The 12,020-nt window shown below is 46.0% G+C and overlaps 1 protein-coding gene across 1 annotated transcript in view; it reads right to left on the bottom strand.

The window, feature by feature from the left end:
* Positions 1–6,922: 6,922 nt before the first annotated feature.
* Positions 6,923–12,020, bottom strand: part of LOC119381788 (uncharacterized) — a 38,141-nt gene continuing 33,043 nt past the window's right edge. The window contains exon 2 of the mRNA XM_037649548.1: positions 6,923–7,164. Coding sequence (XP_037505476.1) covers positions 6,923–7,164 — 242 coding nt within the window. The remainder of the gene's footprint in view (positions 7,165–12,020) is intronic.

The raw sequence follows: 12,020 nt of genomic DNA, 5'->3' as shown, positions 1-12,020 counted from the left end.
TGAAGATGCATAAATAGGTAGACGACAGTCTATGGGATTCTGAGCAGCGGTCGTCGGCTGGTTGGATTTTGTGATGATGGCGAGAGCTGTCAATGAGGTGAGTTCGAAGGTGTGATGCTGACAGTCCAGCTTCTCGATAGCGGCTAGTGTACTTCCTTCGGTAAGGCTGTGCCAAACAACCGTGTTATGGCTGTGCCAAAAAGCCGCGGCCACGTTTGCAGGTGTCTCGTAAGTCTCACATTAGAGGAAATGAAAAGATGCAAACTCTTCCTACACAAACATCGCGGGGCTACCTCCCTCATGGATAAACATATCACATACCTGTCCGGGAATACGACATACTTCATTCTTTGACTCGCCCAAATGAAAGCTACATTCAGGTATTTGCCTGAGAAGGAAGCACCAGCTGTACCTAATTATTGCTTAACTGTAGGGAGCAATATTGTTTTATCGAACATTTAGTAAAAACACCCATGATTTGACATACAAGTATGATAAGGCTAAATTATATATGTAGGTGCGGAGTTTATAAATGCAGTATTGGTGCTAGAAGCTAAAGAGCAGCTTTCTTTCGTCGAAACAGAAATTAAAAGAACGTAGGATAATCAAAATATTGGGCCCTTCTGGTGATGTTGAACTTTTTCTTTGCGTGTTTTAAAACTTCGCATATATCAACTACTCAAGATTATCAAGCATTTCCCTGAAAAAGAAGAACAAGCTCCTCGTCTCACAGAAGCACTTCACTACTTCCTGACACAAAAGTTAAAAAAAAGCAAAGCCTTTGTTCAGAAAGAGACTAATTTTTGCACCACTCTCATGTAAACTATATGTTCTTGATCCTGCGTTAAGTGCGATTCAGCTGAGAGAATACTGAATGAGAACCTTTTAAAAATTGCACATTCTGGCAAAATTTTCTGTCCTTATGCGGCTAAAAGAGGAAGCAGCCTGCAATATTCAGTGAGCTTCCCACTGTCTCGCCATTGAAGAAATTCTCAGATTGGCGGACTGCAGCCCCGTGTCGCTTGTCTAAGAGAAATCTTGCTTCTTGTGGACGCCCTTCAATCTAGACGTCTACTCTTGAAAACATGTCTGCCTTGTTTGGAGGAAAATAAAACTTGGATCCGTAAAGTAGTGAAGCTGTCTGATCATGATAAAACATGGGGCTTAGGCTTTCGAGTACGTTGTTCTTAGAGACATTCATCTTTATTTCAAGTGTAAAACTACGGATAGAAAACAGCTTTGTGCTATTTTTGCAGTAAGGCTCCTCTTTTTGATTCCGGTATTTCGAAGGAGTTCATTTTTTTGCTCGTCCTTGCAGAGTGGTTCAGTTATTCCTTCGATGCTGAGTCGAAGCATTTGAGTCGCAAGTTACTTGCGTCACGAAATGAAATTCCGCCTTCCTTACTACTCCAGGCGCCGCAAGGACGAGCTCTCTAATTAAACTCAAAGTATGGTGGCAACGCCTCTATGTAGGAAATGCATGTCGAGAAATGTGGTGCGATACACCGATCAACACCGCCCAGCATGTGATACACCGGCCAACAATATACATGTGCACCGTCTACCGTGCGACGTCAGTGCACGTGAAAGCACCCCAGACGGTCGAAATTTCCAGAGCCCTCCCCTATGGAGTGCCCCATAATGGTATGGTGGTTGTGACAGATAAGAACCGACAAATTATTGTTTTGCGGAGCCACTGAACTAACCCTATACCGCGCCATTTTCACCATACCGCCGTCGATCATAACGTCGGGGTCTTTACACGATATTTACGAGACGTTTTTGTTACCGTTTTCTAGTACGAACTTCCCAGTCCCTGTAGAAGTCGGCAGTTGTCAGCCCATAAGTCGTTTCACATGGCGTCATTCTGTGTGCTTTTCCTGATTGAGAGATGTTTTCCTTGTGAGCTTTCTCTTCGCTTATTCTTTCGGAATGCGATCCCTGAAGTCGTGTTTTATAAACACGTCTTTCCGAAGCGAGAAAGACTAGAGAAATTGGGAGTTTTTGTAATCATTTCTTTCCCGTACTTGCTCCACTGACTGAAGATTTTAAATGAGTGTCGAGTCGATATCAGGCCTTTAGCAAGGTAAATAACGCGGTTTGGTCATACCCAACGAGACGTTCACATGCTACTCGCACTGAAGGCAGCTTTCAATATACGCGCCTACGTGACTTAGGCGCTTTGTATGCGCAAGGAAAAGAAAAGAAAATGCAACACGGTGTTTTCAAAACTTCGTAAGGGCAGAAATCCCAATTACAAAGCTACGGTGCCGAGCCCCAGCTTCCTATGAGTAATGGGTTATTGAAACACAAATTATTACTAAATTTATTTATTTTACAAAGCTATTCACTTTCTAAAACAAAGCAACGTCCTATTCATCGCCGATCCCCGAGCTTGGGTTGCACCAAGCAACTGATCGAGGTACAACCAACCAACCATCAGCTCGTGAAGTGTTTATTTAGCAGCTCATTTTTCGCAAGAAACTTTAGGATAATTCGCTTCCGGGTGCAAGCAGGTGCCGCTATTAATTACGCCAGCTCGCGCTCGATGGTGAACAAACTCATATAATTATGTCCGCTGAAAGTTCGGGAATGTGTGGACTTTGGTAATGCTGTTTGTTCAGAACGACACCAGTATAAACTAGTGTGTTAGTCTCAGTCAAAACTCCAAGCGCCACAGCGAATATTTCGTACCGTGCAGTTGACACATCCAGTTTAATGAAATACAGGTAGCTTAAAATTTCACATCGTAAACACCGTACTCAACGACATGTGTCGTTTTGTATCGTAATTTATTAACGAAGGAAGGGGAAAGGATGAAGGGCTTGCTGTGTTTGTTAGACTCAACTTAATGAAAACAGCAGACAATGAAACTAACGTATAGGGGATGTTATTGTAATTCTTATAACTGTAGTGTATTAATTATGGTCTAAATGTCAAGATTTTGAAGTGGACGAAATAACAGCTTTTTGCCTGTAGGTACCGAACTTGCAGCCTTTGGATAACGGCACATAGAGGGCGGGAAACATATGACAAGCGTTTGTTGCGCGTACTATGCATGCGCAACCAGTTCCGCCTCTGCGGATCTATTTATCGGCGACGTACAACTATTTACGTGCAGCGCTATTGCATCACTAAGGCTGCTAGCTTTGCTAACGTGGACTATATTGCCTAACTTTAAACATGTGAAGAATCTTTAAAGTGCGTGCTGCACAATTTCGCAATCAAACTAACTTCGGCAAGGGAGGTCTCGCTCCGCGCATAACATGCATCTGTCTTTTCCCGAGCAGAGGATGAAGCCACTACGAGAACTGAACGGCAGAGCTAACGTCGGCTACTCATTCGCAGGAACTGCACGCTACCCCACAGAAGCACAGGGCCCTCGCCACTCTCCCAGCAGTCTGGGACAAAATACAGAAGATGCTCGCAAAGTGGCTCGGTTAGGCCCATGAATTTAAGAAACCGACTTGTCGAAAGAACAATGGCAGACCTTGCGTCCTAAACGTGGCGAATTCCGGTATGCTGGGCGAGTCGGTCGTACATCATGAAACAAGACTTAAATGTAAACATTTCGACAGAAGTCACACGCGACCCTCCTCCCACGCTGGCCACCCCACCGGATACAATGGTATCGCAGAAACCAGCCCAACGAGTCGTCATCCCGTATGTTCCGGGAACTAGCGAACAGCTCGCCAGGGTTCTCGGAAAAGCTGGGGTCACGGTGGTTCACAAGCCGGCCTCAACGCTCGCTCGCTTACTACCGCGGCCGAAAGATCGACCATCCCGGGAGCAACACCAGGGCGTGGTCTACAAAGTGTCATGTGCTGACTGTCCAGCGAGCTACATAGGCGAGAGTAAGTGCTTCCCGGAAAGAATGCGCCAACACAAAAACGACGTCAGAAAGATGGAAATACAACGCAGTGCCCTTGCAGAGCATTGCGAGAAGCACGACCACAAAATTGACTTCGAGGGCGCTTCCATCATAGAAACGGAAAGGAATCTGGGAAGGAGGCTCTTACTCGAGTCGTGGCACATCCAGAACACACCTGCGAATGTGAACCGGTCCCTCGGAAAAATGCCTCCGATCTACGTGCACGGCCTCCGGAACCTGAGGGAAAGAGAAAGGCGGAGCCAAAAACAAGCTGCGACGAAGCCCCCCTGATCAGCACAGTCACCCCTGAAGAAGAGACCAAGCCGGTCTCGAAACGTCGGGTTTCCTCCAAGAATTTGTGGCTGGAGGTATTTCAACTTCTTAATCATGAAACAAGGTGCTGCGCAAAGTAAACACGGACAAGGAAGTGAACGAGGACGGGCGCAGGTAGCTTGTCCGTGTTTACTTTGCGCAGCACCTTGTTTCATGAATTCCGGTATACTTGGGAAAAGGCTCAGTTCGGACAAACCAGTCGGTGTGCCAGTTATTGAAAACGGGAACGCGAGCGATCTGTTACTAATTAAGCTTCAATCCGTTAAGCTATGCATCGTAGATCCTGTGCCGGTGAGCCAATGCTGGAATAGTACTCGCACTCTGGGCAGGAGTGGGAAAGCGCTGGCGCCAGAAATCATAAAAAAAAGCATTTGCATCAGTAACACGTATGTTGTCTTGCGCAGCAAAGAAGCTTTTTAGAAGGGATGTTGTAATGCACAAGGGTTCTTTGGTGGGCTGTAGTTAGTTGCTGAACATTGTGGCAGACCAGCGCAGAACACGGGACGGAGGACATAGAGACACAGCTCTGCCACTAGGCTGTTGTAATCTGCATGCTCGGCGATATGCTGCATCTGGTGGCAGTGCACTTGCGCAATCTGATTCTACTGTGCTTATATGTAGATAAACCTGCACGTTAAAGAACACCAGAGGGTCGAAATTTCCGGAGCCCTCCACTACGGCGTCTCTCATAATCAGATCGTGGTTTTGGGACGTTAAACCCCAGATATTATTATTATATGTAGATAAACCGGACGCAGCAGCGAAATTTTGAGTTAGTGGTGTTAGCGCTGATCCTCGGTTCGGTATCAGTATCTCTTGTCCAGTTTTGAAGCTGCGCTATCTAATATTCCGTTTTTTTTAACAGCTTGTTACGCGTTATGTAGTCAACTTAATCAACACCATCGACTGCTTGCAAGTGTCTTCACGCCACCTGGTCTCAATCCAAGCCACTGAGCTGTTCAAGAGAACAGCTTCCTTTTCGGTTTCCGTGCACAAAGGCCACTCTTGGGCAGAAGAAATACGACTAGACATCTTGAAAACATTCAAGGTTTGCCGTCAGTTCTTATCTGACAGCGTAGCTCGTGTGCTTTATGTACCTCCTGGAACTTTTACAGGGAAATTCGAGAATGCCAACAAAGAAACACGTTATCTGCTACGAACGAGCGCATATATAGTATATTATTGCGGTTACTTTGACATACAGCACCGTACAGGACAGCGTCCCGTGCTCTGTTAAATGGGAAGCATTTGTTAGCGAACCAAAACCGCTTTGTGCGTTTCTGTCTATCTATCTATCTATCTATCTATCTATCTATCTATCTATCTATCTATCTATCTATCTATCTATCTATCTATCTATCTATCTATCTATCTATCTATCTATCTATCTATCTATCTATCTATCTATCTATCTATCTATCTATCTATATCTATCTATCTATCTATCTATCCGCCTACGTCTGGGTGCTCTGGTGGTCGCCTCCTTAACCTGATATATAACAAAATTGGCATGCGAGGACATGAGTGTACAATGAACACAATTAACAGGCAATGGCATGAATAACATGACATGTCTATTGTTTACGTGCGGCATATACCCGCATACCACGGCCCGTGGAATGCGTGTATGCACTACCAGTGATTTGCAGTCTATATCAGCACAGGAACGGCGAGAATAAGCTTTAGAAATGTAGCGATATAGCGTCAAGGAAACCGTGTCGCTGAAAATCCAGTGCCGCCGTCGGCGGGGTGGCCAAAGAGCGAGAAATCTAAATAGGCACAAAGGATAAAGATTAGCGCTCGAGCCAGAATCGAGTCCAGACATTTTGCTTGGCAGCGGAGTATATTCTGTCACAGAGCAACGCCTGCCTGTGCTTGAAACGCTTCGGAAAATGACCCTGTACAGACGTATGTCGGCTCAACCTCATTTGTGGTTGTAGTGTTGCCTATCCGCATTAACAATGTAATAACATTACAGATGTACAATGTAATAAACATTACACATGTAGTATTATGCCTCGGCAAACCACAGTGAGTGGTTGCCGAGGCATAATACTAATAATACTACAAATAGGCCTGCGATGACTAGTTGTGATGTGAACGTCATCGCGCCGTATCATGCACCTCGTTCCGATAAAAATGACACCTGTGCTCTGACGTGAACACCGACGTTACGTCGCACCGTAAGCTGTCTTTTGGCGTCAGTGTAAATCGATGTGTCAGGTAATCCCACTAAATGCGCAAAAATACTCAAAATACACGAATACGCCAAGGCACCTCAAACACTTGGTTCACAGAAAAAAAAAGGAAATGCGGCACAGACGACACCCCGAATCCTTAGCATGAAATTCATTTCCACAATGCGTGGGATCCAATTGCTCTTCCTCCACGTCGTCAACCACAAATGATATTGAGGGTATTTCAGTCGCACGCACTATGCTCGTTAAGCGTATACACAACAAAATATACTTGACAATGCGTTCAGCCATAACCTCATCTCGCGAACGAAGCCATGTAATCCATTGAGGTGTGCGAAAGTACTGTCTTTGAACTCTGGCCTGTCGCGTTACCCGTCAGCGCAAGCAGGTCGTCGGCGTACGTGGCTATCCCGTCATCGTCGGAGCCCTCGGAGACGTGCATATACTCTTCGGCCAGCACCGTATATCGGACTTTCACGCCGCCCTTGGCTGCGTCCTTCGCGTACTGTAGCATGGGGCATTAAAACCCACCACGAGCGGACAACTTCTTCAGTTTCTCTAATTCCTCGGAACGGGAGGTGGCCTCATCGTCGAGGTTTATGATGGTCCGTAAGTATTGGATGGCCTTCTCTACCCGACTGCCCTTCTGTTGAGCCAGAAACTTGATTATGTCGATCACTCCAGAGTCAAACATGTTCTGAGCGCCAAGGCCGACACCCAACACGCGGTCCGCCTCGTGAAGCGTGTTTCCCAGCAACAAATCTTTGCTCACGAAAAATCTCCGGTTGTCTCGAAGTTTATTGGCATAGTCGAAATGGAAAGGTTAGCCCTTAAGGTTGATTTGCACCCATCGAGAATCGATGCTCTAACAAATGCGCCAGCTGAGCTGCTGAAAGGACAGCGAGACATCGTGTGTATTCTGCAATAAAAAGAAATGAATAGTTACGTCAGCTTTTGATGAAAAGCTGTCCCGGTTACTGGCGCGCTACATAACTCTAATGATCCTTGAATTGAAATGTGTACAACTACTCAGATAAATTTAAAGTTCTAGAACCGAAATGTTCCTAAGAATGTATCCCCTTGCAAGTGTCTTGCGCCTTTGTGAGGCAACTAAGCTGATCGAGCTTCACGCCAGCATGAAAATTCACTACCGAACAAAGATACAGGCAAATGAAAGAGATGCTGTTTGCAAAATATTTAGCGTGGTTCTACATGTGCAAATAAAAAATTGGGGGACGCTTAGGCTTCGCTTGTAAGAGTTGAATGCGATAACAATATCCGGCCCCATCGTAATCGCTGTCCGTTTCGCTTGTCATTGTGTTCATTCGCCCAGCCAGCCACACACACAACACAGACAAAATACACACATAACACACACAGCACACAACACACACAACACACAACACACACAAAACACACACACGACAAACTGTAGTAGAGGTAAAGGTTCCACGCTCTTCAACAGCACCTTTATGACTACAGTGTACCCCCTACGTATGTGTAAGAGTATACGCGCACTAATCTGTGTGCCCTTTGTAATGGGTGTCATGCCTTAAACCAGCGGCAATTACGCGCATGATACTTTTTTTAAAGTTGCGATGCACCCACTACGTGTTCGTAAGGGAATACGCGCAGTAATGTGTGTGCCTTTTGTTATGGGTGGCCGGCTTTAAGCCACCAACTCGTTATGCAGTTCACATGGTGTGACGCCCGATGACAATGTACCCTTGTCCCATGTTTTACTGCGATATTACATCTCGTACTGTTACGCCGTTACAAAAGACGCGTATGTTTGTGCAGCACAAAAGGTATTTTCAGTGCAGTTCACAGCATTTATGTAGCTCCGTGGTAGAACGTAGCTTGCCGCGCCGAAGGCCTGGGTTCGATTCGACTTCGGGCACATCATTTTTTAACATTTGCAACCACGGAGATTTTTCACTCACGGACAATGATTTTTCGCTCACAAGCAACGACGCCGACACCAGCAACAGAATTTCTGCCACACGGGCTCTTTGACGATGTCGCGTTAAATCATTGCGACAGAAATTTTCTTTTCAACGGGTAAAAATAGGTGTCTATGAACGTGAACCTTAGTTGCAGATATAGCAAAAACACCGCCGATAAATGCGAATTCTTACTTTCAGTTCATCAAATATTTTGAATAATTCCAAAAGGCAAATGTCGTAACTTTTGTGCGCACTACTGTGTGCGCAAAAGAAGTTGCAGTTTCACCGCAAGGGCGAAGCAATGAATGCGATAGCAACAAATTGTAGTGTTACACAAAGTCAGGCTGGCAGCTAACTGTTTTGTACCCGATCTCGCGTAACTATAGTTAGCGTTTTGTATACAAAACGCTGGTGTACGAAAATACGGCCGCTCCAGGGAGAGATGCTCTCCTCATAATCACTTCGCGTTGAGAGCGCAGCCCGTAGAAGGGTATACGAGCCGCCCGCTGTGATGGCTTTCGAGATAGCGCGCGCGCCAGCGATCGCGACCGCGCCCTTTGATTCAAAGTTCAAAGTGGCTGCTCGCCCTCTCTCTGTTTTTGTGTGACCACAAACGGCACATATGAGCGCAAATATGCGCTCATATGTGCCGTTTGTGTGCTCTTACTCTGTTCCTAGTCACTTCTTGTAAAGTTTGCGTAAAAATCTTCGATAATCCTTTGAGCGCTGCAGGTATCATACCGTTTGAGAAGCACGCACAAACAACCATTATTATGCTTTGCCATAAACATTACCAGGCTTAATGCGAGGCGCAGGTGAGACAAGAATGATATCAAGATGCCGAACGAAGGGGAAAAAATATTGAAATTAGAATTCAGGCACCCCCACGGTGGTGCAAAGGAAATAATTTTCGTGACGTTCGTTCATACGTAACCGACTGTCTTTTTTTTTTACTCGTCCTTTAAAGTTTGACTTACGACCTTCAATACGCGGCCCTAACTATACCCTACATGCCGAATTTTCAACGCCGGTTTGCGTTCTAACTCCTAATAATAATATCTGGGGTTTTAGTGCCAAATTCACGATATGATTACGAGGCACGCCTTAGTGAAGGGGTCTGGCAATTTTAACCAGCTGGTGTTCTTTAACATACATTGACATCGCGCAGTACACGGGCCCCTAGCATTTCGCCTTCATCGAAATGCTACCGCCGCGGCTGCGTCTTGCGTCTTGACACTGCGGCTAAGTCAGAAGCTGTTGCGAGTGGCAAAATTTTGAGGATTATGTATACTTAGAAAATTAACGTACTTGGTATACGCAGTCATTGCTGAGCTGCTATGACGTGCTATACTTCTGTGTGCATGGTTGCTTGTTTTTTGTTTCGTTTCTTAACAGGCAGTTTAGAAAAAGGTATACGCAATGCCTTGCATTAGCATTTGTCGCCACTGCGCATGCGCCAATCGCTATCCTCTTGGATACCAATTTTAATCGACGAAAACACTTATCGCGTCCAACAAACGCTATGTCTGCGTACGTTATTCCATAACTGCCTAATGAAAAGCCTCTACAGTAAACTTGGTGTGATACGCTTTGATTCAGGCAGCCTGAAAGGGTCGGGGAGCTATAACTAAATGGCTTTACTTTCAGTCGGAGGCAAGGTATGGGCAGAATACCAAAAACAGCAAATACCTCTGATTGTACTATGTGCTTTGTACAGCATAGACGTAGCCAAACTCGAATATAAGTTACCACTTTGTTTCAAACAGTTATGTACTTCGGTGTCCGCCCTACGATCATGAAAAGCCACTTGAGTAACAATATGTTCTAGTGCCAAGAATTGCACAAGTATTTTAGTTTCGTTCACTGAAACTTCAGGTGCCCGCCTGCCTCGTTATGCCAATCAAATAAGGTATCTTCTTCGGTAGCATATCTTACATATGAAGCTAAAAATTTATATTGGGAAGAAAGACAGCGCTATGTAGTGTTCTGAAAAACAGTTAGACTGTACTATAACGTGTAAATATCAGTATCCAGTGTACTTTCCCATTTCATATTTGCCCTTGCTTTGATTTCACACGCCGTTCTCTGGAATCTCTTAACCCCCTTCAGACCCCTTTTGAGGAATGTTAGCTCTCATATACACCCGCATAAAAATCTCTGCATTCCAGTGGAAAGCTTATATTATATCACCCTCCGCATTGAGTTAACACTGACGCACTTTAGACAAAAACAACAAGAAATGAAGGAAAACACAATGTGTTGTAGAAGACGGGATAATACTAAGACGTCCAATGGAAGGAAGTGGAAGAGAATCTAATCATAGAACTTATAGCGTACTAATATCTGAGAGCCCCTGGAGGACAAGTAAAGGCGCACAGTGTCCCCGTGACATCGTTCAGTGGGAGTTCATTAGTGCCGCCTCGTCACCTAACCATACTGAACTGTTCTGTAGTTCATTCCTTCTAATGACCTAAAGGAAATCTTTTTGTTATGTACTTCCGAGATAGGACAACCGGCATGGACTTCAAGGCACGTTTGCACCTATGGAGATAGAACTGGACAGCAGAATGGAGGAGCCGCTCTCTGTAAGGAAGCGCCCCTCCGAAGTCTTATTTGTCGGGGTCTGACGCCAGGCATTCAGCGCCCGTACTCTGCACTCGTCGGGCCGGAGCAGGAACCGCCCGCATTTGGCCTTCACACTCACGCGTTTCTGTTACGGTGACAGTTGTTGTGGGCACTCGACTCACTCGGATTAACGCTGGCGCCTCAGTCTCTGTGTGTCGTAATGTGTCCCGGATATGTGTGCGTTAATAGGGACGTATATTAGAGCGCGTATATTTCCAAACCCACGCACCACTGTTTCTATTAATCTAGCGTAATATAATGCTCGAGTACTCCTTGCCTGTCATCGACACCCGGGATTAGTGAGATTATTTAATAGTTGACGTGTGTCCTCCTGTCAGCGGCTGTGATTTAGGACGACGCGAAGGGTCTCTAAGTACAAATAAATAAAAAAAGACAAGGCTGGGAGTTACCCGTGTGCTCATGGACGCAGGCTTGTGGGGGTGCTATATCACCCCCTGTAAAGGCGACTGCCGTAGCTTGGGCGCGGCCGCTGTGTTTGGAACGCACGTGCTTGGCGTAAGCCGAGGCGCTCGTCCAAGGTCAGTGATGCGCTGTCTGTAACCCGAGTTTAGCGCGGTGGCGCCGGCATCGCCACCGCGAAATTACGCCGGCGCATAGAAACGGCAGTGAGGTTTTTTTGGGGGGTGTGGCAGCGCGCGCGGATGGACGTCTCCTCGCGGTGGGTCCGGGGACGGTACCGCGGCTCGCTGCCCTCGGACCCTCGTGGTGAGTCGTGCATCTGCGGCGCCGCATTTGTATTGTATTATGTTGTCTTATTGTATGTCTTATGTTATATTGTACTGTATGTCTTATACTGTCTTGAGTGTGCGTGTTGTTTGCCATTATTCATTGTCAGCGTATAAGTTTACATGTTACGTGTTACTAATTCGGCCGGCGAGCTCGCCATATATGTAAAGTGTTTATTAAACGTATACGTTTTTGTTGCACGACCGCGTGAACTGTGTCCGTGTGTTCCGAGGGCGGCGGCGGTTATATCGCTCAGACCCCACACTGGCTGCCCAACGTGGCGCGCTTGGAGCATCGGAC

Source organism: Rhipicephalus sanguineus, chromosome 2 (assembly GCF_013339695.2).
Source record: "Rhipicephalus sanguineus isolate Rsan-2018 chromosome 2, BIME_Rsan_1.4, whole genome shotgun sequence".
Lineage (NCBI taxonomy): Eukaryota > Metazoa > Arthropoda > Arachnida > Ixodida > Ixodidae > Rhipicephalus > Rhipicephalus sanguineus.
The sequence above is the reverse complement of the archived record's forward strand: the minus strand, read 5'-3'. Positions and strand labels throughout refer to the sequence as shown.